This window comes from Pundamilia nyererei, unplaced genomic scaffold, assembly GCF_000239375.1.
Source record: "Pundamilia nyererei isolate P.nyererei 1_Seehausen unplaced genomic scaffold, PunNye1.0 scaffold00115, whole genome shotgun sequence".
In the NCBI taxonomy this organism is placed as follows: domain Eukaryota; kingdom Metazoa; phylum Chordata; class Actinopteri; order Cichliformes; family Cichlidae; genus Pundamilia; species Pundamilia nyererei.
This window is the reverse complement of record NW_005187516.1, coordinates 789,960-817,182: the sequence shown is the minus strand read 5'-3', so window position 1 is coordinate 817,182 and position 27,223 is coordinate 789,960. Positions and strand designations below refer to the sequence as shown.

The 27,223-nt window shown below is 42.0% G+C and overlaps 3 protein-coding genes across 3 annotated transcripts; 1 reads left to right on the top strand and 2 right to left on the bottom strand.

Moving 5' to 3' along the window:
• Window positions 1-3,649: 3,649 nt before the first annotated feature.
• Window positions 3,650-5,809, top strand: LOC102207072 (transcription factor AP-1). The gene has a single exon (XM_005741930.2). It carries the CDS (start codon window positions 4,044-4,046, stop codon window positions 5,013-5,015), a length of 972 nt encoding a protein of 323 aa, XP_005741987.1. The 5' UTR covers window positions 3,650-4,043; the 3' UTR covers window positions 5,016-5,809.
• A 52-nt stretch (window positions 5,810-5,861) lies between these two features.
• Window positions 5,862-11,565, bottom strand: tada1 (transcriptional adaptor 1). Its single transcript, XM_005741931.1, has 8 exons — window positions 11,471-11,565; window positions 10,797-10,888; window positions 10,626-10,691; window positions 10,315-10,409; window positions 9,113-9,325; window positions 8,395-8,546; window positions 8,053-8,209; window positions 5,862-7,411 (listed from the first exon to the last, which is right to left on the bottom strand). The coding sequence occupies exons 1-8, from the start codon at window positions 11,551-11,553 to the stop codon at window positions 7,259-7,261; spliced, it is 1,011 nt and encodes a 336-aa protein (XP_005741988.1). The 5' UTR covers window positions 11,554-11,565; the 3' UTR covers window positions 5,862-7,258.
• A 5,280-nt stretch (window positions 11,566-16,845) lies between these two features.
• On the bottom strand, window positions 16,846-25,857 carry LOC102206115 (angiopoietin-related protein 1-like). Its single transcript, XM_005741926.1, has 5 exons — window positions 25,581-25,857; window positions 22,034-22,858; window positions 20,131-20,324; window positions 18,813-19,083; window positions 16,846-17,995 (listed from the first exon to the last, which is right to left on the bottom strand). Exons 2-5 carry the CDS (start codon window positions 22,818-22,820, stop codon window positions 17,808-17,810), a joined length of 1,440 nt encoding a protein of 479 aa, XP_005741983.1. The 5' UTR covers window positions 22,821-22,858; window positions 25,581-25,857; the 3' UTR covers window positions 16,846-17,807.
• Window positions 25,858-27,223: the final 1,366 nt, after the last annotated feature.

Here is a 27,223-nt window from a genome sequence, read left to right as displayed (position 1 = left end):
CTGTGTGTTTTGCCCTAATAAAGGGGAGGAGAGGGGAGGGGTGTTTCCGTGAAAGCTGGATTGTCCCACCTCTGTACAACAAAAGCAGGGCCTGTTGGGAGACAGGCGGGACCAGCTCCTGATTAGAAAACTCCATGCAGTGGAAACAGCTGGCCCAGCCAGGGAGGAGGAAAGCACTGTTATCTAAAGGCGACCCCGTCAACCCAGTAGAGAGGAAAAGCTGACAGAGAAACAGGAAGCATGGCCAGGCCATAGCGATAGTTTGATTGGAAACACTGCACGGTGGGTCTTGACACAGGTATATGGACAGAGTGGCCCAGAACGTTACCGTGTGATAGAAAGAAAGAACGTTTCTAAAGCATTCTTCAGGGTATCATACTTTAGAATGGGTGTTGTGCAGCCTTCTGATGAAGACAACATGTCATCTGGAGAGTGTTGACCTCAGGCTGCCCTGGTTATCCCAGCCTGTCTGTCTGGGCTGTTAACTTATTTATAGTTGGCTCGAGGAGAACATGTTTAATAATACAATGGGGTAGACCAGACAGACTGGACAGCAGCTGTCATTAGCTGGCTTTGTGTCTACCTATGTGAATGAATGAACACATATTCATACATACAGTGCGGGGTGGTTAAGACTGCAATGCCAAAGAATGCATTCAATCTGTTTATTTTCCACTAAATGGTGCCACATTTTTAGGAAAATGCATTCATGAGTTGAGTGTGGGGGCTGCACCCATGCTTCTCTGCCAGTACCAAACAGCTTATTCTGCTGTGGACTTTTGTTTGGTGTCATTTATTAGATTGGATGATTTCGTCCGAAGAAACAATACATATTGACAATTTAACAGTTTATTCATTTAACAAACAGGGACCTTAGTAGCATGTGGAAGAACCATACACATGCTCCTCTTCAAGCTAGTCACCAGCTTGGTCAGGCACTGCTGTGGGATGGCGTCCCATTCTTCAACCGACTTGTCGTGAGTCAGCCAATATGGTTGTGTTGGTCATGAACAGCACACCCACGAGTGTTCAGGGGGGTTGAAGTCAGGACTTCAGGCAGGCCATTCCATCTTCTCCACTCCCAAGTTCTGAAGGTAGTCTCTGATAAACCCCTCTCTGTGGAGGTGAGTATTGTCGTCTTAGAGGACTGAATTCTGTCCCAGACTGTGGAGACATGGGATCGCTGCTGGTTGTAGAATCTCATCTCAATATCTTGATATGCATTCAGATTGCCGCCAGTGACAACAAGCCTTGTTTTTCCAGTGAGGGAGTTGCCTACCCACTGCTATGTCGTCCTGCAAGCCTTGACTGCAAATCTGTAGAAGACTGCCTACGGTTCTGACAACGTGAGGAAATGGTCTTCTTGTGGCGTCGTCGTTTTGGGACGCCCACTTCAATGACTGTCTCTGACATTCCCCATTAGATAGAAGTTGGCCTTCAATTTGGAGATGATACTAGGGCTTACTCCAAATAATGCTGCTACTTGGTCTTATAAAACACAAGCTTGAAGTTGCACTATGGCACAAGTCCGATCCAGATCAGTCAAATGGGGCATGCTTGGAGCAGACCAACTGACTGCTCTTGCAGGGTCCATGCTCACATGCTGGGGTGTCAGCAGCTCAAAACAAGAGTCAATAGCAGAATAAGCTGTTTGACATAAGAAGAAAAGATCTGACAAGTTTTTCATGGGTTCAGTCCACATACTCAACTCTGCTGCTCAACCTGCAAATGCATTTTCCTTACAAATGTGTTATTATTTTAGGGGAACAAAAGAAAGAAAGAAATTACCAAGAAAGAAAAAGCTGACCAAGCGCAGATTTCCTTACTTTTTGTGCAGATTTAGGGTTGAGTTAGGCTGTCAGTGCATAGGTATGTTGCTATCCCCTCATATACAGTACATCATTAAATCAGTGGTCTTTTTTTTTCTCAGCACAGTTCAGTGTTAAGGTTGCCTAGAGTTTTTAATAGTGTGGCCTTATCAGCGTTTACAAATTTTGCTCAATAACAATTAATCCAAAATTACAGTGTTTAAGGAATTCACGTGTCATATCAAAGTCCTTCGAGCAAGTCTCACCACTCAGCATCCATCTATCGCAGGAACTTATTTGGGTATTTATTTCATGACATAATTAAAAATAAGTTTAATTTGATTGGCCACTACAGGAAACAAACACTCCCCCATCAATATCTTTAATAAATTATATATAGCTGTTAAATGTGCTGGCTTTCCCCTCAATATAAGGTTTTAAAAATGTCCCCTGGAAGTTACACCTGTGCCATCATCTTTGCTGTTGCAGACTTCATCTATAGATTGGTCACAATCGTACCTAAAACAGAGCTCCATTTGTATTTTATGATTATTTATTTTAACTACTTTTTATGTTGTGCAAAAATGCATTGTGAAATAAATATGTGTCTATAAATGTTTTAACTAGTACTGCACCTTAATCAAAACAAAAAGTTGCATGCTAGTTTATTTTCACGTCATGCCAAACGTTTGACACACTCCAAACAGGATTACGCAACTTTGTTTTTTTTTTTAAGCCACACATCAAAAAGAATGACTGACATCCTCTGCATGAAAACATTCAAGAGAAAAAACACTCTAAAAGGCTGCTGTGGAAATTTACAAGCTGATGTTCCTTAAAGAGTGGAACAAATTTCTCCTGGAAGAGCTTTTTTTTCTGAAAATGATCAGCTAAATAAAATACTCTTTGGCTCAGCAGCTAACTTGATTTTATTGCATCATATGATACTGGTACTAAGAAAAACAGACCATAACTGCATAAATGTTTGTTATACAACAATGTTAGTGTTAGAGATGCACAAATCTTATAGTCTATTATAAATTTCATGTATAGAAACATGGAGTACCCATACAAGACTATAAATTAGTGCTTATGGCCTAGTGTACATTTATGTATTAATACTCATTTGTTTACATATAATACGTTTTTTTGTTCTTATATTTCTAAGCTTTTTGGATATTACTTGTTTCCGCATACTGTATGGCACAGATACACATTTTCCGAGTAAATATGTGCACTGCTGAGGACACATGCCATCTTCACATAGCAAGAAATCAAAAAGAAACTTAAAACCAGCACAGGTGTAGGACCACATATTTTGTGGGCAACAAAGGAGCTCAACGTAAGTCAGGTTCTTGTTCTTTCCTGTCTTTAACCCTGCTTTACCAGCCAACCTGTGCCCACTTCCTCAAAAGTCCCGTGTAGTTCTTCCTGTACAGCCACACACACTGATCACCACAATTTCTGCATTTTCAAGCAGGTTAATTATCTCTTTGTTGTGATTTATTTTTTAATATTTAAGCCTGTGAAACCTACAGCCTTAAATCACATGTTCCTGATCCGAAACATCTTATTTAAAGATTCCTGGTTCATTTCCAATCAGCGCTCATCTCTGCGCACCCTCAGTGCGCACTTCGGGGGATAACTAGTAATTGAGCGGGTAACTAAATATTCAAAAACACTACGTAATCCCAGAGTACATTGCTCCACTGTCTGCATTACCTAATCCCATAAGCCATCGCGGTGGGCGGGGATATGGCCTGTTGTCAGAGCAACCTGCATGTCATTAGACACATCCCGCCTACCAAGTCATCTCCAGCCAATCGCTGGCTGTAGAAATGACATCATTGTTATTTTCAGGCGAGCTGCAGCTTAGAGGTGGATAAAGTTCGTCTCCACGTTGGAAGTGATAGAAAGTATTAGACGTTTTCGGGCACTGTTTTTACTTTTTGGGAGCGAGGATAAGTCACGGAAGACATTCGGTGTGTCCGGACACGGAGACCCGGCGGCGGGGGGACAATTTTCGGTTGTTGATGAGCGCAGGGCGCACAAAAGAAAAGTTTTCCCAGGACATAAAGTTGTCAAGTGAGTTGAACTTCAACAATAGGCGGACTCTATCGCAATCCAGTTGACGGACTGTCACGGGACCTATGTAAACAGTCGACCTTGGACTGTTTTCTCGTTTCTTTTTTAAAGGAGAAAAAGAAAGATCTCCCTCAGGGTGAACAAAACTTTATGTCCAGAAAAATGGAAGCGACCTTCTACGACGAAGCCTCCAACTCTCAGCGGGACGGGGCGGCAGTGTACGGCTTCAACCCTAAAACCCTCAAACAGACCATGACCCTGAATCTGAACGACCCGAAGAACTTTAAACCTCATTTGGGCGCCAAGGCCCTGGACATCCTGACGTCCCCTGATGTCGGGTTACTGAAGCTGGCCTCACCTGAACTGGAGAGACTGATCATCCAGTCTTGCAACGGGCTGACAACTCCCACCCCGACCCAGTTCATCTGCTCCAAGAACATCACCGACGAGCAGGAGGGCTTCGCTGAAGGGTTTGTGAGGGCGCTGGCTGAGCTCCACTACCAGCAGCAGATACCTGCCGCCCAGCCCGACCCACAGACCGGCTCGGCCAACGGCATGACATCCGGCTCCGCTGCGCCCGAGAGCGGCGGGATTTCCTACAGCTGCACGGTGCGCACGGAGCCGCCGGAGTACACCAACTTGAGCAGCTTCACTCGGGCTGTAATAGGCTCCACGCCCGCACCTGCCGGCGAGAGACAGCCACCTCCACCTACAAGTTACCCGGCGGCCCCACAGCCGTCCCACAACCACATGGACCACCAGCTGCCGGTGGCTGCGCGGCACTCACGGCTACACGCGCTCAAAGAGGAGCCACAGACGGTCCCGGAGATGTCCGGCGAGACCCCACCGCTCTCCCCCATCGACATGGAGTCCCAAGAGCGCATCAAAGCTGAAAGAAAGCGCATGAGGAACAGGGTGGCCGCGTCCAAATGCCGGAAAAGGAAGCTGGAGAGGATCGCCCGACTGGAGGACAGGGTCAAAAACCTAAAGAGCCAAAACACGGAGTTGGTTTCCTCTGCCAACGTCCTGCGGGACGAGCTGGCTCTGCTCAAACAAAAGGTGATGGACCACGTTAACAGCGGCTGCCAGCTCATTTTGACGCAGCAGCTCCAAGCTTACTAGACTTGCCAAGAAAAGAAAAGAAAAAGAACCAAGGGACACTGCTCGGGGACCAAATGCAGCTTAAAGTGGCCCGTTCAGCCTTTCAGGGAAGTCTCAGCGCATTGTTTTTTTTCTCCTCCACCAAAATATCCGCTCAGACTGTATCCACATGGAGGCTGACTGACAAGATACTTGGTATTGGTCAGCAACGGTGAATTATCACAGAGCAGAAGCCATCAAACTTATTGCACAGGCGCACACAGCTCAGATGGAACCTTGGCTCTGCCAGCGCCTCTGATCTGGCTCGTTACATATTTTTGGCATTTTTTTTTTGTGTCTTTGTCATTTATTTCCACCTTAAACTACACAATGAAATCTGTAATCTGTCAAACCAGCTATGGCAAGTGTTCACATCTTATCACTCGACTGTGGCCCACACATATCCTGCATCCTGACTGGAGGATAGATAGGGCTTATGTGGGCTCAAATTGCATAGACACAATGTGAACCGAACCTTTCACTATGTCAAGTAGCAACGTATGCATATAGACATGAGTCAAGCACTGAGTATCCCAGGCACCAACGATTATATGTACAGAACACTAACAACAACAAAAGTTCACACCTTTCCCTAAAGACTCATAGGTGTGTGTTTACTGACAAAACTGCCTTACTTTCTTAATACTTACCTTCAAGCAACTTTGTGATATAGTTGTAACTAATGTTAAACCTCAAGTTAACACTTAGTAATATTTGTACGCAGTATTTTGAGCACTTAACTGTAAATATGAGAAAATAAAAGTGTTGGTCATGCAGCAGGATGTGTGTTGTGGCTTTGTGATCAACGATAAATGAGCCTGGAGGTGAGCGGATAGTCTTGCAGTGTGTTACATGGAGTGTTTGTTGTTGGAGAAACTGGGGCGGACGGGAGACTGAGTCACCAGCTCGCTGAGGCGCACCCGATGGTTGCCGAAGCTACTCGGACGCCCATTGGACAGCGAAGCGTCGGAAGTGAGCCGCAGGCAGCCAAATATGGCAAGAGGTCTCGAGCGAGCGCTGGGACGGGTGGGGGTGTGTATGTGCGCGCGCGCGAGTAATAGTCACCGTCCTCCCACTACAGCTGGTGACTCTTTTACAAGAAACGCCATGAAGCCGAGGCAGATCTGTTTACACACTTGAAGGGAGTGAGTGGAGAAGAGATGCTTTGTAAAGAGGAGGAGGAGGCTTATTTTTTTATTTATTTTCTCAACTGTAATAACTGTCTGTAATATAAATACGTTTCTGTAGAAAAAAAAAGTACAAATGTATACACTTTATACATTTAACCTGAACAGAGGGGCACATGTTAGATTACTTGGAAAGAAATTAAAACAAAATAAAACAAAAAACAGACTCTTTAGCCCAACAGTGACACCAGAAGCTGGTAAATGATTGGACACATGTTCATGCCCAATCATTTACCAGCTGGTAAATGATTGGAGGAGGCAGCTGTCTGGCAGTTTAAAGACCCTACACACAGACTGTAAACCCACACAGGTGCTTTCACTCACTGCTTGATACACCCTGGCCCTACCTGTTATGACAGGACTGTTTCTATGTTTAACTTGAGTCTTGGTACATTGGTTTAGAGAAGCTCCTCATAGATTCCCTCAACTTCAGCCTGACACAAGACTTAATCAGCCATTAAATGAATACACCTGCATATTCTGTCCAGGACTTTTATGACCATTTAAATGCTTGTAATCTTTTATACGTGCCGTATGTCATGTTGTGAACTGGTTATTTACACAACACTTGAGGATTAGATATGTGCTTTTCTGTATCTTTACAGGATGTTTTGATGCGTATCTGACAACGTGAGCAAAGACGAACTCGAGGCAACTCAGACAGGGTTTAGTCTGTTAAGGCATCTTATCCACAAACTCCACAACTGCATCCTGCACTGGATCCCCAGACAGTGTACATAAAATTAAACACTATATTCTACTATGGAACAGAAGTTACAAAATGACGGTTGTCTGCCAGAAGCGACTGGTGGAGTTGATTACTGGAGCCGACTGCCTGCTCTGGTCTCATCCAACAGCTTCTTTTGATCTTACTTGTCTTCCATCTTTCTGTGCAACACAAAATTTTCCAGGTTCTAAACAGTTTTAAGTTCTTGAACACAGAGTTGAGTTCCTAAATTATATCTATCTGGGGGTCGTTCTTGTGTTTGGTTCCTGATAACCCCCATAGTCTGTGCACAGTCCTGTGGCCGGGGGCTCTCAGCTGACGAGCACGCCCTCTTTAGCAGCCATGCGCTGCCGGTGGACGTGGTCCTGCTCTAGTTCTTCATGGCTGGGGTGCCAAAGCCGTGACAGGACGCGTTCCATGTTGAGGGCGTACATGGTGTGGGAGGGCATCACGCCGTGGTGAACCTGCATTAAACGAGTATAAAAGAGGTGAGAAAACCATTTCAATTCTGATAGTTAAATGATGGAAAGGTAGGCTTGGGGAAAAAAAAGAAAGAATCCAGCGTTAAGAGTAAAGAAAGATAAGATAAGATACCTTTATTAGTCCCACGAGTGGGAAATTTCATGTGCTGACATGAAGAGTAAGACATGAAGATATAAACCTTTAAACTTTACATATGCATTTCTGAGGGAAACAGCGTTTTTGTGTAAACACAACTATTCAAAAAAAAAAAAAAATTTAAAAAGCTATGAGTTTTGTCATCTCTAACTGACAGCTTGAAAATTATAAGACAAAAAACGGCAGCAACTGCACACAGTTTCGAAGCCAGAACTTAGAAAAGTTTGGCATTTTTGCTGGAAAAATGAGTTTATATCAATCTTATTACACACTCATTTGTGGACTATTACACAACTTCACAGCATTCTAAGAATCCCACACACACACATTTTCAAGGTGAAAAACTCCATCACATTTAACAGGGTCAAAGGTTGTATTATTTGACCACTTGCCTGGGAATATCACAACTTTTCCTTTGGGCTGTTCCAAGAAAACTCACTGTGAAATATGCTGATGTTGCTAGGACCAGTTGTGCACATTTTCTTACCTGTAAAGCCTCGAGGAGATCAAACATGCTGATTGGAGGGAGAGGTGCAGGAAGACTGTCAGCAGAACAAGCCAGCAAATGAACAGCTTGCTGCTCAGCCTCATCGGGTGACACCTGTGGTGGTGGGCCTGCAGGGAGGGAAGCACTCTGTGGCGGACTTCAAGGAAAAAAGTACACTATTAGTCCATCCTGACAGCAAAAGAAAGCAGCTACTGATACAAACATAAAAACTAAAAAGATTTAATGAAGTTGCACTAATTAGAGGCATACACATTTTTCTGTATCAAATGCATTTTCTTATACTGAGAATTCTCACAGCCTAAAAAAAGCTGGAGTCCCTACCAATCAGCAACACTGTGGTAAGCAGCAAGGCTGTTTTTCAGATAGGGTTGAGGCGTGACGTCATTGCCAAAGGCGTAGGGGAAACGGCTGTCTCGTAATCGATACGCCTTCCTCCGCATGATTACGGCAGTCAGGACATCTTTCAAGTGGTGCTGAAATAAATCAGAGCACTGAGTCAGTGCACAGTCAGACTCAAAATGGCTCCCATTCATTTCTGGGTGCAACAGGTCGCATTAGCTTTTGCATGTAAACTGACTGATAGCTTAGTGTAGTTTAATCCAAGTGATCACTGATAATGGAATCAAGACAGACCTCTCTTACTACATATATATATTCTATATACTTGTTTCATAACTCAACTTTAAAATAATTCAAACAGCTGAGTGAAAAAGACACTGTGCTGGGCAAGGACACAGACTGAGACAGTACAACTGATGTCCCTCCTGCTTTTGGCCACCACACATGGGTAAACATCTCATTAGATTTTGGTGTGACTAAGCGACAAAGCTCTGCTCAGTCTCTGGAGAAAACAAAGCTGTCAGTGCTGCATAATAAATGACGCAGAACATGTTCTTTCTGATCATTTAAACCACTGCACCGATGTTTAAACAATGTCAGACTTAAAAAGCAGAAGAATCACTTGCGTCACACTCTCAGCTTTTATGAGGGTGCACTGAGGCTCAAACAGTCACTCTTCTGTTGAACTGTTAGTATATACCTCAACGGCATAGATCATGGTGCTGATGGCATCTTCTGTGACGTTATCCAAGCCCACCTCAAAGGCGGTCACCATCATGCGAGCCTCCAGTTGGCCCCGTGTGGGCAGCAGCAGAGTGTGGGCGCTGAGACGCAGCTCTTCCTCCTCACTTGCCCCCTCCCTCGGGCTGAATGGCTGGGCGGCGCTCAGAGGATTCTGAGGCTGGAAACGATGCTGAAGGACACACAAGCATCCGAGCGATATTGTCAGTCCACTGTTCAAGCACACAGCTGTTATTTAGAGGTGGCTAACCTTGCAGCTGCAACACTCGGTCGTGATTTTACTTTTTAAGTGTACTGCACACATACACTTTACTTAGGATGGCCACCCAAGTGTATCTGTTGACTCATTTCAGCCTTTTTTTAAAAATGCATTTTGGGTTTTTTTTTAATCATGCCACAGAAAATGAAATCACCCATGGCTGATTTACAGTTGGACCATTCCCCTACTCTTATTTTGAAAGCCTAGGCCCTTTTTGTGTAGTTTCCCTAGCAGCTGGGTTGCTGGTCAGGTTGCTGTTGTGGCAATCCTCAGTGTGGTTCAGCGGCATCTACCTCCACTGTACCCTTAATTATGAATTTTGACACCCCAGTATTCATCGGTCTACTTGGTCTACTACTACTGAATGACCTGTTCTATAAGCACGCCTGAAATATGAGAAACTACTCAGTTCAGAAAAAAGCTTCAAGGGTTACTCCTAGGAGGCTTTCAAGGGGTAAAGAGTTAAATGGGTCTTGTGTTAATAGTCAGATGGACTTAGACTGGTGACAGTCTTTTTTTTCTGCTGTGAACTGAATGGCCCAAGAACCAGAAACTTCAGCGGGAGCAATGGGTCATGTGGCACTATGCTGAGCCCTTTGAGAATGCAAAGCAGAACATGGATTATCATCACTAGTTGCAGACCAACACAGTAGAGATAAAGCTCATCCACAGAGAGACTCAATGGAGCAGCAGCTCAATAAAAGTTTACTGGTTACACTACCTGGCAACTAAAATATTTAGAGAGGAGAACCTTATAAGAAGTATTTTTTCAACAATTCATTAAAGGTGTGTGTGCAACCTCTGTCAAAGAATATAAATTTGTGGGAACAGTTTTAGCAGTATTGTTGCCAACATGAACATATCTAGCCCGTGCGGAGATGAAAATATGAAGGAGGACTTACGTCGAATTTTTGCCTAGAGGAACATTTCTTATTCCCCTTCGGTTTGCCGGGCTTTGAAGCACAGCTACCTTGCCACTGCAATGACCCTGCACCCTCTAGAGGACAAAAAGGACACACAACAAGGTGCATGAAAGACACAAACAGAGATCCCATTTTATTTGGTGAAATAGTCTTGAATTTTAATCTCAACAGCTCCCAAGCCAGTCCTGACAAAAAGGTATGGCTTAATACATGCATAAAATGTCAGCTGTTATAAAATATAGGTTCAGCCACAATTTCAGAGGCATTCAGTTATTATTAAAAAAACTCACCTGGTGTGGAGACGATGATCTGACACCGTGTAAGAATAGCCAGGAGAAAATCATTGTGAACATGGACTGGATGAATGAAGGAAACACAGAATAAGCCATTTTTTTTATTAGTAGTATTATAATTTCTACATTACACATTAGCACAGAGGAGAGCTGTTCTTTGACACTGACCATTCTCCTGTGCCAACAGCCTACGCGCCTCAATGTCAAACTCTTCCTTGCTGATCTTTTGTTTGAACCACAGCTTCAGGTTTGCCCAGTAACTGCAGGGAGGAAACAAGAAGCAAGCACCAACACACACATAACTCAGGTGCATCTACAACACAAAGTGATGCTGGACACAGACAGAAACACACGCATACACAAGCATACACACAAGCACCATCTGCACGTCATTGCATCTCTTTATCGCGTTATTCACGTGCTATTAACTTTTAAAATCACAAATACTCAACAGTGCTGTTCCTGTTTCTTTCTCTCGTCGTCTTTAAGTTAAGTTTCACTTCTCGCCAACTCGGGGTACACTTTTCAAAATATCGTCAAGTTGGATTTACACAAACCCGCCATAACGTTAAAGTTCATACAGCTAATAAAGCTCAAGGTAAATCTCACCTTTCTTACGCATCACCTTCACCACAGACATAAAAAAAATACCAAAGAGATGCTACAGTAATATGTCAACAACGGGGAAAATCCTGCAAAATGTAGCAGAGGATAGCTAGGTGCTAATTGGTCCAAGGCGCAGTTAATTAATGTTAGTCCCCTTTTCATTTCAGTGGCACAGAAATGGGACCAAAACGCAAGACTACGAACAAAGACAAGCACACAAACAACACTTCACTTACTGTTTGACATTATCGCCAATTGCATCCGTTAAATTCTTCTTTGCAATCTCAAGCTCGCTAGCATGAGCCGCCATGACGTTCATAAACGCCTACAATTACGTCATTAATCGGCGACAGTAACATTTTCTTCCCCTAAACCTATAAACTTTATTGTAGAAAATACATTTCACAAAATTAATCTAAAAGAGAGAAAAGCACTTAGCATTTTGTAATGGCTGAAATTAGTTGAATCTAACTAGTTAAATGAAATATATTAAAAAGTCAATAACCAATCAATAAATAAGTTAGGTTAAATAAATATGATGACATGACTAAATTAAATAAATATGATGACTAAGCTAAGATAAATAACATAATCAATCACACAACAAAAAGAAGCGGAAAACACAATGTAAGTAAAACGAATAACTAAACCATGTGGTTTTGTTACAAACAACTGCGCCGCTAGATGGCGGTGTGGTATCATTTTCATATTTGTACACAGATTAGTGAGGTTTGCCTTCAAGGCCTTCTGCCAGACAAGCTCTCTAAAGACGTGGTTAACTTTGATGAAAGCATGTATTTTAACCCTGAGGACAAACTTCTCCCACTGGTGTCCACTTGATGCAGAAGAGCTGAATAAAAGTGCTTTTAATCTTGTAAATTTCATAAGCATAACAAAGAGGTCAAGATGCCCCCCCCCAAATGTTGTGTGTCTTTTACCAAGCAGAATCTTAGCTCTTTGTGTTTAACAGTGAACAGCTTTCATGTCAGAACACAGCATTTGTGTGCTAACACGACTTTAGAGCCTGAGCTGACGTGTATAAAGAATGACTCCAGAGTCAGTTTGCAAGACCAGTGGGAAGAATGTGATCAAAGCCTTCAAAACAAATCACGTAAAGCAGTGTTGCAACCTTTTACGACAAACTTAGAGAAAGGTCACATTGTCTTGTTTTCATGCTCTAGGCTTTTTCAACATTTTGCAGACTAGGTTTTGAGTTTTTATGGGTTTTTTACTTTTTGTTTTTAGCTCCCCTTAGACCAGAAGAAACACTTCTAATGATCACAGAAGTTTCCCTCCAATATGAAGCATGCCTGCCCGCACTTCTCATTATAACCACTAAAATTTCCACTCAATTCAAAAGTCACTCACACCTACAGCTACTTTGGAATGCAACGGCTATAACATCAGCCAGTACACTTCTATGAAGTGATTATTTCTTCTGCTTTCACCAAAAAAATGTAGCTTTAGAGTTACCAGTTGAGGTTAGAAACCTCAATTCTCCACAGTGCTCATCAGAAAGCATTTCCGTGGTTCCATATGTTGTCCTTTACAGATAATATTCCTCCAGAGCAGATTTAGGCCAGGAGGCCCTTTTTGTTTTTCACTCTTTTAACTTTGGCGTAAAAACAGCTGAGTCATCAAATAGATGGTCCTCCTTGCCCCTGCCCCCACATACCCAGGAGGTTCTGAAGCCTTAACCAGGCCATCTGACTCATGTCATTCATCAAAATGAGTGCAATCACTGAACATGTACAGACATACTGTAGGCTATTAGCGGGTCCTCAGTTACGTGACTAACCTGGAGTGTTCAGAGGTCATACTTCTTTACAAAGGATGTGCATTTGATCATCTTAGGCTTTCGCGGCTTTAGCAGAATAAACAAGCCTGCCATGCCAAACGCAAGAACGATGAAAACCATCTGAATTTTTCATTGCTATTAGATGCATTTAACAGACTAAATGTCAGTTAATAAGCAGCTGAAACTCAAGGAGCAAATGTTCTATGGTTCACATGTCCTTTTGTTTGTTATCTCTGGGTTGCATTTGCTGCTTAGTTTGGAGAAAAACCCCTCAGCAAGATAAAGATCATTTTCACAATCTCAGCCTCTGCTTGTTTGCTTCAAAGCTAAACACACTATCACTCTTCTGGAAATTTTAGGACAGACTGGAAACTGTAGCTGTCCACAGCAAAGTGAGCCTTCCCAGATTTCTCCAAACGATGATCCATCTTAAACAAGTGTCTGTTGAGCCCTAAATCAAAAGGGCACTTAGCAACAAACTTAGTTACGGATTTGTTTAGCCATCCCAGTTAGAGCAAAAAATTCATCATGGAGCTTATTTTCAAAGAAAACAGCTCCACATCCTGTCTGCTGAATTGCTGCTGACACTAAGTGAGCTTCTGAGAGCTAATGAGTCACTCTCACGGACATTCCCCCAACAGCAGATGTTTTATAGCAAACAGCAGCGAACTGTCAGGGATCTTCCGAGCCTGAAATCTGTAGACAGTGAACCTTCACTTAGTGACAAGGAGGGCTTTTACCTCTGAAACGTGCAGTGGTTTTCAGAGGACCACACCGTAGCAGCGTTTGCCCATCCCCAGTCTGCTGGCAAGGTATTTTGAGTTGGTGCAGACCTGAGTGTGGTCCTTTCACTGGAGCCAAGGATGTCACCTTCACAGTTCCAGCATGAGGCTTTGCAGGGGTTTGGTTTTTGTGGGTTAATCAGGCATTTCCATGTCCCTGTGAGGCTGTTTAAAATTGTGAGGGTTCAGTGTGTCACCGGCACAAGTTATTGGAAGGCTACACTTGGATCAACCCACACTGGCTGATTTGTGGGGTCTGTTCTCACTGAGGGTTTAGAGGCACATTTATAACAGGAAGGTGGTCCGTTATAATCAGCGTCCTTTTCCTTGGTCAAGCTGGGAAAATTTGTATTGAAATTAATCCAGTAAAGCTTCTCAGGGGGTAGCAGTGGAGGACAGGGATGGACAGGGCGTCTAGATTTTGCATTAAAGCACAAAAAAGTGTTTTAGAGAACAACCATGCTCTAGAAAGGTATCTAAACCTGCTTTCGAACTTGTCAGCAAGCAGTAGGCCTATACTTTGTTAAAATGCTTTGTATATGTCAGTAGGTCACATTTCTGCATGTTTTATTTTATTTATGCGGAGCACCTTTTAAGAAAATTAAAGGAATAGATTGGATTTCTACATCTTGTTTCTCATTCATGATTAGTAAGATCATTGTGCAATCTGCCAATTTTGTCTACGCTTGATTATGATGATGTTGCTTCTCTATTCAAGTTGAAGCCTCTTGATTCTGTGTACTACCGTAAATTACGATTCATTACAGGTGATTGTTTTCTTGGTCACCATCGTATCTTATATGAGAGAACAAAATGTGATAATGTACAGTAAATCGAAGACAGCAGCATTGTATGATATTTATTTACAAGGCTCTTTGCTGCAAAGATTGCCTGCTTATCTCCTTGACTGAATTTAAACGGAGCTCTTACAATGTCAGGCCGTGGGACATTTTAAACATTAGCTGTACCTGTTGTTCACACTGAAATTGGAAAAACTGGATTGAAATATTTCTCCACCTACAAACGGAACAAACTACCAAAATGTTATGAAGCTACTCTTGTGCATTTTTTAAAATTGTGTACATGTACCTGTTTGTCTAACTTTTTGTATGTGTTTTATTTTGTTCACAGGTCTGTCTTGAAAAATAGATCTCAATCTCAATGAGGCTAAATGTTTAAATGAAGGATTTAATAAGCATTTATATATTTTCAGACCTGTGACAGATTAAAGCCCTTGGCCTCTAATTTTCACGTTTATTTGCTTTTTTGCTAGCTCTTAGCTTACTTGAGCACAGAAACGGTTATACAGAAGACAAATTCTCTTAAAATCAGAAGAATCCTCAAACAATAAAACTAAAATCAGCTTTAATAGCTTTGCACTTTTTTTCTCATCTTTTCAGCTGCGTGGAATCAGTGTTATGGGGGTAGTTTCCAGAACTACTCAACTTCTCATTTTAGAAGTAAAAAAAAGGGGGTATATCACATTAATCTCTAAGCTTTGGATCCACTTGCTTTGCTTTTATAACTCTTGATCCTGACTGGAAGTGTTTTCCAGTTTTATGGCAAAGTAAGCTAAACGCCAGGTGGCCGAAGTTTCAGATTTATTAGAGACACATGAGAGTTGTACCGTTAATCTCAATTTTACTGTTTGCAAGATATTCTGATGTAATTAAATTCAGTCTTCTAAACTAACATCGACATGCATGCAGGCAAACTCTCAGGAAACAGAGGTTTTGACGGTTATGATGAGACAGATTTATAGACATAAAGGCATTAAGAGCACTCTTTTGGACTGTCAAAGGGAGAACACAATGGTTGAAAAAGAAAGAAAAAGGATTCATGTGTTCCATGTGATCAAAGTTGTGCGCCTGGCGTTGATGACTTTGCTTGAAACCAGTCATCCACGGACACCACTTGAAGAGTGTGATGGTCTGGCTCATCAACACAAAGCCGACAGGGCCAGAAAGATTTAAGACAACTCTTATTAGTGTCAAATTCAAAGTGTTGCAAACTGGTCCAGGAATTCGCTGGAACTTTTGGATTTTGCATATCCTTCTTCTATTAAGTGTCATAGCACTTGTTTGAATCAGCCGTGGAAAACAACTTTCAACCAGCAAGACAGAACAGGACTAATAATTAATAAGTCAAGTAAACTTATTGAGTTGGTGAACAGATAAACCAGCCTATGAAAAGAGCTCTTTTGAAACCACTTGAACAAGAATGTCCCCTGAAGTGAACCCTAAATGTTCCCATTTAGTGACTGTTGGTTGTGTAATATTGTTCTGCCAAGCATCGTGACTCATCGGCTTTTATTGCTGTTTAATTTTAAGATTGTAATGCCATTTTTTTTTATTAGCGGCTGCTTTTTTACATGTCCATAAACATGTTTCCATGTCCAGCTGGGTTTGACCCGTGTTCCTGGTTCATATTTCATGCTTTATAAAAGTTTTTAAAGACATGGGTGTGAAGGCCATTGTGGTGGGTGAGCACAACATGTGAGCCTATTTTCAGATCCGAGACTACAGGCTGCTTGGCTTTAATGTGTTGTTGTGGATACAACAACTGGCTATTTCTTCAAATGCATCCCCATCATTTTACATCCCTGCAACCCCCTCCTCAGGGATGGTTTTCCTTAAAAGGATGCTGCTCTCCATCTTTACCAGTGATTACAGGGTGCAGGGACTGGTGTCTTTGTTGAGGAGAGATTTTTTTAAATTACAAAAACATACAGTTCAAGCACTTTTGTGTGGAAAGAATGTACATTTCTCTGTGTTTGAAAAAAAAAAAAAAGGTCGTGCGGGTAGGGGGCTGGTTGGGTGGCTGGAAAAAATAACTTGGAAATTTGGACCCATTCCATCCCAGTTCATCTCCTCCTCCCCTTCCTTCCCTCTATTTCTCTCTCCATCTCTGTCTGGCTTTCAGAAATGTGTTTCTCGTTGTCTGTCCCCATGCCTATAACTTTCAACACGCTCGGCTGGCATATTCTTCATGCTCGAAAACCACTCAAAACAAAACGGAAATCCATCTTTTTTATTCCCCCTCCCAACAATGATTGTATTTCACAGAGTCATACTCAAGTTTAATCAACAGCCAAATGAGAAAAACATATAAAACAAATTTCCATACGTCTAAGCACACTTGGAGAATGATTGTCACGTACAGTGCAGGAAATTAGTCCTATTTTCTTCAGGATCATTTACTATTTCCCTCAGGACACCTGGCCCCTTTCACTGTAATGATAACTTAATTATACACATAAATTATCCTTTCTGGTCTTCTGCACTCAAAGTACTTTAACATGCAGTATAGAGGTCATTTTAAGTGTAGGGATTAAAAATAAAATCGCCACTCTTTCCATGTAATCAAATGTATAAACTCCAACTCATTAATGTGTTGCTCTTTCACATCTGGAAGTGAATACAGAGCCCAGATAAATCTATAACGTAGTAACAAAATATCTTTTCCAGCTACCAGCAACTATAGGAAGTTAAATGCCGTATACGTGTGTTTCCTCCAGACGTTTATGTTGGCGAGGTAGGACGAGCTGCATTAAGAGCCTGCGATGCTAACCGTGGGAATGAAATCACAGCCGCTGAAGTTCCTTTATGATGTGGCTTCTCTGCCCCATGAAGTTATATACTAATAAGAAAACATTGTGGTTTCTTAATCAGAGAGACAGCTACCATTATTTTAGTGAAAAACGTAGGCATATACTCTTAATTCACCTTCTCGGTCATACACATTAGGTGGTTAAAGGAGCAGTATGGCTTCCTATGAGCAGTCTTATAGGAATATGGTAAATCCATCTATGTTTGAGTCAGCTATGATATCAAAAGGAGAACAAGCAGAATCTGTGTCTTTTATAGCAGAGAGTTCAGGTCACTGTCTGACGATTGGTAAACTCCATCTTCAAGCTGGGCTCAATGTAGATGGAGTCAAGTTTGCCCTGGCCTACATAGCTGCCCCTTGACCAGCCTGGCTTATGCATTCTTCTCAATCTATGGGCCTGATCATCATGCGGACAGACTTCATTGAGTAGAAACCTCCGCCATAGTCGGCCCAGAAGATACCATCTTGGTATTTGCTACGGTAGACGCCTCCGTTGTACCAGACACCGTTGAGATTGGTTTGGCCACATCCGTTGTACCACCAGCCTCCTTTATGGAAATGGGCACAATTACCTGCGAATGGGAAACAGAAGAATTGGTTATCGTATTGGTTATTCTTCTCAGTGAGGTAATTGGCACTGCCCTAGAAAACATTACTATAATTTTTAAAAAATTATAAGTTTTTTTTCCCTTTTTATTCTGTTTTTGTCCTTTTGTTATCTTGAGATTAGCATTCTTTGTTGTGTATACACATATAACATAACATTGTATTGTATTGTGTTATCTTTTACGTCTGCTAATAATGATGGACAGAAAAAGTATTTCTAGCGATGGAACCCAGTCTTTATTTTTTCTATCAAGTGAGAAAAATTGACTGTAATAGTAAAGCTTTACTGAAAGCGACAAATGGAGGACACCACGTGCTCATACAGTAGCCATGCCTTAAATCACACATTGCTTTCTAGTCTATTTTACAGTAATTGGAACCATATTTATGAAATTAGCATCTTGCTGTGATAAACAATATTTGAAACAAAGTATTGAGACCATAAACTAAATTAGGTGAAAATGTTTACTGAGGTAACTTTGTAAACTTGTAATCAGCTGCATTGCCCCCAATTAGAAAGACTGCAAGTGTAAAGTACAGTTTTTTAGACCCATCCCATCTTTTACATATACCACTATGCACTGATATGAACAAACTTGGCCTCGTGTCACATTGTGTTCCCTTTTGAATCTGTTAGTCAATTCTGATATGTTTTGACCAATCAAGAAGGACCACTTAGACTGCAGATTCCAATAATTTAATGGTCTCAATTTTTCAAAGAGAAAATGTATATTTCAACACTTCAGAGAAGACTATGTGTGACAATCATACAGTATTGTTTACCTGAGAAAGCATCTTTGTCTCGATCCAGAGTAGTGAACTGTTTGCCGTTGTGGCTGCTCAGAGAATCCCCAGCATTGCCCTGGTAGGTGCCCAGCCTCAGGCGGTAGCCTTCGCTCTCTGGCTCCAAGTGGAAGCTGCTGTACTGAGCGTAAACCTTCTTGCCCATCCAGTCCTCCAGCTCCACTAGCAGCTTGTAGTCCCCCTGCCTTCCGAGGCCGTAGATGCCTTCTAGGCCGAGCCAGTACTCTCCGTCTATGTTGCCAAAGCCGCTCTGAGTCAAAGGAAGATTAAAAGGAAAGTTACAAAAAAGATCACAGAAAACAATGTACACTGTTTGTTCTGCGGTTACCCGTGGAGTTTAGAAACATGAGGATTATTTAGGAAAATAAAAAGGAGTTGTGGGCGATGATGAGTGACTGTCAGGGGAACAAATGAGAAAGGTCTTTCTCATGACATGATTCTGCAGAAAAGTGAAAATTAAAAAGGAAAAAAAAAATACATTGAGATATACGGATACCATCCTGCCCTTTGAAATTCCTGAGGAAGACATGCTGTAGAGTTTATGCTGGAAAAGCCATCTGTCTTCAAAATTCTCCTTCATTGCTCCTACCCCACAGCAACGATCTCTTGGATCATTGCTAATAGTGAAACTGGCCTGGCCACTTGTGTTGAAAAACCACCAGCCATCTATGTCTGGCTACATGCCGCCAGAACACTTCACTTGGTAAAAGAGGTTGAGGTTTGTGATTGCGGATTAGTTCGGGGAGCCAGCAAATGATAAATGATGTAGGCTTTGAGTTTGAGGCCTCCTCTGTGGTGTGTGTATGTGTGTGTGGCTTTGTGGGAGAGTACAGAGGTAAATCAGTGTTGGAAATTGCAATTTAGACTCCAGCCTTGACCTGGTTGAATGGAACTCCGGATTGCAGAGGCTGCCAGCAATGATGTACTCAATCTCAGTCTCACTGTGCTTTGATGTGGTGTAGTACTAACCATCCACCCAGGAAGGTGCTGTAGTAGAAGCAGTTTGGAAACATACCTTCCTAGTGTTCCTAGTGGGACAGCTAATGTTTCATAATGGGAAAATAAAAAAGGATCTCCAACAAATGGTGCTGCTGACAGGGTATTATACCTTACAGTAAGTGAATACATGAAGATTCAGGCTCAGGGAATTGTTTCAAACACCCCAGTGGTTCCTCTAGATGGAACGTATAACAGCACATTGTTATCTCTGGATAGGCCAAGTATTTATTTGACAGCACTTTTAAAAGAAGAAAAGAGGGGGAAAGAGATGGGGCAGAGGAAGTGCAATTGTCATCACCTTGTAGTTTTCCCAGTTCCTGAAGAAGTTAACTGAACCATCCCTTCTGCTCTGGATGACAGTCCAGCCGCCGTTGTCTATGTCCTGTTCACACCAGGCCTGCACTGGCCTCTCAGCTTCATCTGGTCTGATTAGGTACATGCCACTAGTGCTGTAGCCAGCCTCCTGTGCTGCAAGACAGTCTCTGAATGGGCCTGAGGGAAAAGAGAATAAGAGAAGATACAGTTGATAAAAGTAAGAGAGAACTAAAAAATCTAGCTCTATCAAGAAAGTAGAGAGCTGGACAAACATTCTACATTTTTGTAGGAAAAAATCATCAGATTTACTAAAAACACATTTGTATATGCTTATAAAAATCAAAGAGCTGAGACAAAAATCTGAAGGTGAGGTTTGTTAGGCTTTTTGAATTGTTAAGGAAACGGATGCTAGGCTAGTTAGCTTTTACCAGTACTGTTTGCGATTCAGCCAGTAACTTATTTATGCTACATAAGAAACTGAATTGGACTTTAGAGCATTCAGTTCTTTTTTTCAATGCACAAAATTAGTAATAAATAAAACAAAAACAAAACAAAACCCAAAAGAAATCAAATATGCTTCAGCTTAGATTAACAAACTATCCTCAAGTTAGCCTAACCTAGCTAAGATGTAGTTAGCGTGGACTACTTTTTGTATAGACCAAAAGTAGCACTCCCTTAATCCATGCTGTCAGTAAAAACTGTTCCGTTGAGTTTATGAATACTGAATACAACATGATGCTCATTTTGTAAGTATGGCCCTGTTTGATATTGGCAAGATTGCAAAGTGTAAATGCTCAGCTTGAGGCTTTAAAAGGACTTCACAAATCACTGGGTAACATTGCAGGCTTCTCTCTTTTTTTATCCTGTTTTGTAGGTAAGTGGTTTCAAATGTTACATTTTCATAAAGCACACTTCTCTAGAGAACAAAAGGTCAATTTTGACCAAACCTATCATCCGACCGCAATTGGGTTTCATAGGGCAGATTAAATTAGAGCACTGAGACAACGAGTTTACATTACAAGCAACGAAATGTCTGACAGAAAATGAAATATATCAGGAAAAAACAGTAAACACGAAAAAAAAAAAGTCACACAAGCACGCAGAGTAATATAAAACACATGTATTGTAGGTCTGCAAAGTTAAATACAGAGCAGTAGAAGAAAATTGGCCTATTAAGTCACTTTAATAAGAAATAACTTTCCCTCATTTGAAGTAATAAAAAAGTAGATATCTTATTAACCTTTCTTTAATAATGTCTGCCCTTTCTCAAGCTAATTTAACATTGTAAATTTTTTCATTGTTGGCAGGTGTAGAAGTGAGTTTACAGAAAGGATGAGGAAGTTGCTCACATTATGATAATAAGGTAAAGGTATAGTCCATTCACTTATATAACAGAATTACCTCTACTTTGTGGTTTGGACGGCGCCTGTAATGCCAGCCTGAGTTTTGTCTGCACTTCACATGCAGTTGCAGTTTTATGAAGGATCTTTTGCACACAGCTGCACTGAAGTTCAACACACTGTATTATTCTTGGGTGAAGGTAATTGAACTATCTGAGGGAGATCTGTTGATGAGCAAAATCTCACTGCTTAGGACTTTCTTTGTTCTACTTTAGGTTGCATGCCTCTATTCAGACATTAGCACATTTTTATTTCCATCCTGGTTTGTGTTCCTTCTGTTGAGGTGCAAGCTGAATTTACAAAATCTTTAACCTTTAGATGTTGGGACACTGGCCCACCTGCAGCTGTGTTCAAAATTTGGATTATTATTTTGTTGTGGTTGGCCTGTGAAGGCTGCTCTACATTTTACCATGACTGTGTTGGATATTTGGGACTGAAGCAGGGATTAGATGAATGGATTTGTGGATGGATGAGTAACTCTCTAACCTTCTGCGCTGAAGTTTCTCTGTGGAGGTTTCTGGGCTTCCAGGGTACCGCTTGTGGGTGACGGACCAGAACGAGAGCCTCGTTCCCGTGCGAACCTCTGAATTTCGTTGGTGAAACGTGGCACATTGACTGGAATGTTCTCAGGCACCACCTGCACCAGTGGAGGTCCAAGAGGCGGATGCTCATGCCTACGACTATACACCTGCATACAGCGCTCTTCCAGTGCTCCTATAACCACTGACTGGTTATTCACTATTGCTGACAGGGCTGCATATTTGGCCTCCAGTTCCCTGTAACGGGATGCCAGGCGCAGCGACTCGGTGGTGGCGTTGAGGATGCGTGTCTCCAGCTGAGCCAGCTCCAGCGAGTTGTCCCTCTTCCGGATGATCTCATGAAGCAGCTGCATGTAGAGCTGGGTCACTCGGGAGTTCATGTTTCTGCTCTCTTTCCTCAGCAGCTTCATCTCATTCACCAAGTTGCCATCGACGTCCACCACCAGCTTCAAAGTTTCCATCTCCCGACGCTGCTTAGACAGCAGGTCGCGCACCGAGGCCACATCCAGGCGTGTCACTCGATCCTTGTCGGTTGAATAACCACGGGTGGCACAGATGGGGCCTGTGATCTTCTGCTCGGGGACCAGAAAGGTGTAAGAGCACTTTTTGTTTTCTCCATTGGCCTCTGGGGCCCTTCTTATCCGGGAGAGGATGGGGTTCTTGGTAAAGGCTTGACTGTTGCTCCAGAGGGACAGACCAAGCAGAATAAATACGGTCCACATTCCAGGTCCCATGGTGTTTCCTCTATGCGTTATCAAAAAAACATACAGATCTATGAAAAGGAAAGAGAAACGCATTGCATACATAAGGAATTAGGTTGGTGTTATTCTAGAGTTTTCCATGAAAACACCATATTTGACCTGCAGCTCCTTGCAAATTCCCTGCCACAGATCTGGACATCAGTGGGTGCCTGCTTCTAAAAGGACTTTGGTAGCATCAAAATAAACTGACTCCGCTAGAGTTGGTTCAGATATTTATCTTTATCACTCATCTCTTTCCATTTGATCATCTTTCTAACAGGCAGACTACAGGAAAACTAAGGTTTTGCAAAGGCTCTCTTTTCTCCTTTGAATCTGTTTAATCCAGTGCGGCTGCAAAACTTAGTCAAAAAGCACCAATACCTAAATAGTTTTTACAAAAGTGAAAATTGAGATACACCTGTTTTCACGTACTAAGCTGTTTGTTCATCAGCAGGAATCTGTGTATTTAAAATCTCCTATTCTAAATACATTCCCCTCGTGGGTTCTCTTTCTTACCACATTTGTATCAGGTGTCTGGGCGGGTGTGAACAAGTGCTGAGATCTGTTTTTAATATTTCAGTAGACCTCATGGCTCAGACCTTCTGCAAATCTCCCCTATAGTCTTTCACCATACCAGCACCAGCTTATGTGGATAAAACAGAGGAATCTGACAAAAGATTTAACTCCAAGTGAAAAAATTAAATTAAATTAAAATATACTTGAGAGAAAACTGTGTTACTGTGGTCATGGAGGATGCTGAATGTGCTATCTTATAGGGAAGCATCCAGTGGCAGTCTGTGTTTCATGAGGTGCAGACATTTTTAGTCCGGTAATGAGCAAAGAAAGCAGCAGGTGGTAGTCATTGGGCTTCTCTGACTCACTTTAACTTCTGCCTGGCTGCTAGAAAGCAGATACATTTGAGTTTTGGTGACAAATAAAATAAATTGGCGTGTTTGATGAAGAGCAGAGTTTAAAAAAAAGGGGGGGGGATTCCTGGGTTATGAGTAATGTTTTCTGGAGTCTATTTTTGGGAAGAAAGCTGGTTTTTTGATCTTATTGGTTTTGACAGCGCAACGAAAAGAAGCAGGGGTGGGCGCATGCTAAGTGAAAGATCCCTCCTTCTCATATTCAGTAACATGGCTTGGCTCTGGAAGTGGAGCAATAACGGCGAGCCAGCGTCAGGCTGACTTTGGCAGTCAAGCCAAATCCAACCAGAAGGCAGTCTGGTGGATGAGTTGAAGCTGAACCTTCAGCTGACACTTCTGACAGGCGCATGATATGAACTGCATCACGCTGATGCTCTGAAACACATCTGCTGAGGATTTTTGCAGATGCCCACGAAGGCAGAAATTAATGATCGCGAGGCAGAGACAGCAGGGGCATTGAATCATTTCTGTGGCCTTAACTTGATGTTTAGTTGCATTGAAGAGCCCTGACCACAGTAAACGGGACCGATCCCAGAGCATTACCTAAGCTCAGAATGCTCCCGTAGCAGAATAGTACCCTTTTATCATCCTTGCAGGGAAAAAAACATGCTCGCCTCAAGGGAAAGTTTTTTGTGTTCTCATGAAGCACAAAGACTCATTGATAGAAGTAAAGCTTTGGCTTGTTTTAGCTTTTACATATGGAACTAGCTTCTGTTTATTTGGTATAGATCACAAACCATATGATAGGAAAGGAAAAGGCGCTTTAATGAAAGTGGCCCATGTGTCGGGCTTCAAAAACACCTTGGCACAGGCAGTCAGTTATTATTACTCAGAGAGTGCATTTTTCCTGTCTTTCTGTAGTCACCGGTCATCCCTCCCTTCAATAGCTAAGGCTCAGCAATTGGCCCATCTGTATGTCTCCAACGCCACAATATGAATCTCACAGGCTCTGGTCTGACAGGAGTGACAGTGTTTACATAGAGGCTCCTCAGCCGCAGCTGTGAATCTCATCTGCAGTTATTACCACCAGGTTTCTCTCTGTCGTTCACACCCTGCTGGTCTTCATCAACTCGGCCACAGCATTCATTTTTCTCTCCCTCTTTTTTTCACTTATTAAAAGGGTATTTTCACCTTGACGTTCTTTGGTCAGAGCCAGACCTGACCAGATCCAGCCACCTCATCTATATTAATATAGTCCTTTGCAACCAGACAGGTCAAACTTTGCGGTGGCTGGTTTTCCCCAGTGGAGAAGGGAACTAGGAGGACTCTGCCAAATGGCCCACTAACTCTAAGTGGCACCACTGTGTGCTGGTAAGCTCCTCGATTAAAGGATTTTCTTTTATATATCTGCGAACACAGCGTACGAGTCCCTACGGTCCCATCAAACTGGTTATACCAACATACAGAATATATTATTGCAAATCACATATCCCTCCTTTTTATCCCACTCAAACTTTGTTGTGGCTTTTGCTCGGAGCCAGCAGATTTCTTTCAGGATTAGACCACAAGTTATTCCGACGGTGCCACTGATTAAGTCTGTCTGCTAAAGAGACAACATTAAACATGAGCATTAAACATGGTGAATGGGGCCAAGTGGTTCACATCAGACATATTTCCTTTAGGTGATTAACAGTCCTTCCACGGATCCTTCTAAAGCCATCAGAAGAAGGTTTATACTCAGTACATTGCATTTAGATCTGTGTTTTGCATTCATCAAAGATCTACAGATTCAATAATGCGCATATAGTTCAAAAATATACATACTGTCACATCAGTTTCTGAAACTTCACATGCCACTCTGAGCTCTTAAAACAGGCAAAAGTCTAACCTGTGTCAGTGAGATCAATCAGTGGTCCAAGAGCTGCAGGTAGAACCCAGCTCGGTGTCTCACGCGTGCCTCCTCTGCTGGTTCTCCATTCCCATCTCCTCACTCCCAGTCTCCCTCTGACTTTGTTCTCATTGAGATTAACGGCCTGCACACTATGCTATGGCACCAGCAGAAATTGTCAACTGGAAGAGGACACTGGAGGGTGGTCCATATACAGAACGAGAGGGGCTGATGGTGTGATTTTTTTTTCCTCCTGTAGTCTGAGTAGAGGCTTTGGCCCTGCCTTCCTCCTCTGATGTCAGTTTGGGTAAAAGACTCCTCCTAATATAAAGTTTCACCACAAAGTGATGAATGCACTTGGCTGTGAGTCAGTTACTGGTGAAGGCACATGCAAAAAACAATCTTTCTGCCATCTTTTAAATCCTAACAAGATCTGGTTTGCAGGGTTAGTCAGTCTCCTACACACGCAACATGCCAGTCAGGCTTGAAAGCTGATGGACTTTTTCCTTTTCTCCCTCTCACTCACATATTCATCTGTCAGTTTCATTCACCTAACTACTTCTCACAGTCTGCTTACTCCACGCAAATCTGTTTCCTATCAACTCGAATCTAATGACTGAGTGATTCTGGCGATCCAGTAGCTCTAGCATAATAATACGAGGTCTGTTTTTTGGATGTGAGTGCTTCTCTTATGTTTACTCCCTATATGGGATGTGTGTTCCTCCAGAGGCAATCCAAGAGCTATTGGCAGCTGTGCTTATTTGGTATGAGGATAATATGCACAGGGCTTTTCAAACAAAAAAGAACGCCCCTCAGCTAAATGTTTTGGACCGGAGAGGAAGCACAGGCTTTGAAGCATGGGGATTCTCTGTGTGGGGAGGCATACTTCAGCATGTGGGAGGACAGTATTGTTTCTGAGTAATCAAGACAGGATTCATATTGTAGAAATGTGTCTGTGTAGAAGTGTGTGGGTGCTCGTGTGTGACGCACACATGTGTGAGGGCATATGTTTGTTTGTGCGTGATCGACATAGTGAGTCTCACTGCAGTGGGTGAAACTGAAAAATTACAGCAAACAGGAATGAAAAATCTTTCTTTTTAAAAATGTTTTAGAAATCTGAAAATCTGAAAAGGAAAAAGCTTTTTTAATAAAATAATGTAAATCTTTAATTTGTAAATAAATTGTTTTAGCCTTGGTAATACCAGATTTCTGAGTAAGTAAAATCATATCAATGAATAAAACTAACAAATTCTAAATTTGTTCATTATTTTGAAATAATTTTGCAGTAAGTCTGAAGACGTCAAAGTGACTTTACTACTTTTCAAAATAAAAAGAATTATTCAAATATATTATGAAAACAGACATTACTCTTTGAGCAAAATGCTCCTCATAATTTTCCCGTTTCTCTGAGTTAACATGATGTTTTACTACAGACTCCACAGTGGTTACCAAACTTTTTCTAACACGTGCCATTTCAGAAGCTGAAAAAATGTCCTGCAGAATCAATAATTTAAGACCCATATTCCATTATTATTATCAACCTTTAACAATAAAACATGGCAAGCATAATAACATCTGCAAACTCTTTTAAACTCTAAACAAATCACCTGGTCTTCCATGCTCCACTTGAAGTGGCTCACTGC

Coding starts and splice junctions, on each gene's coding strand:
- LOC102207072 (XM_005741930.2), top strand. CDS start 4,044: ATGTCCAGAAAAATGGAAGCGACCTTCTACGACGAAGCCTCCAACTCT.
- tada1 (XM_005741931.1), bottom strand. CDS start 11,553: ATGAACGTCATGGCGGCTCATGCTAGCGAGCTTGAGATTGCAAAGAAG. Junction 10,692..10,796: donor GCTGTTGGCACAGGAGAATG/GTCAGTGTCAAA, acceptor TCATTCATCCAG/TCCATGTTCACAATGATTTT. Junction 9,326..10,314: donor CCTCTAGGCAAAAATTCGAC/GTAAGTCCTCCT, acceptor TGTGTCCTTCAG/CATCGTTTCCAGCCTCAGAA.
- LOC102206115 (XM_005741926.1), bottom strand. CDS start 22,820: ATGGGACCTGGAATGTGGACCGTATTTATTCTGCTTGGTCTGTCCCTC. Junction 20,325..22,033: donor GAGAAACTTCAGCGCAGAAG/GTTAGAGAGTTA, acceptor CTTTTCCCTCAG/GCCCATTCAGAGACTGTCTT. Junction 19,084..20,130: donor GGAACTGGGAAAACTACAAG/GTGATGACAATT, acceptor CCTTTGACTCAG/AGCGGCTTTGGCAACATAGA.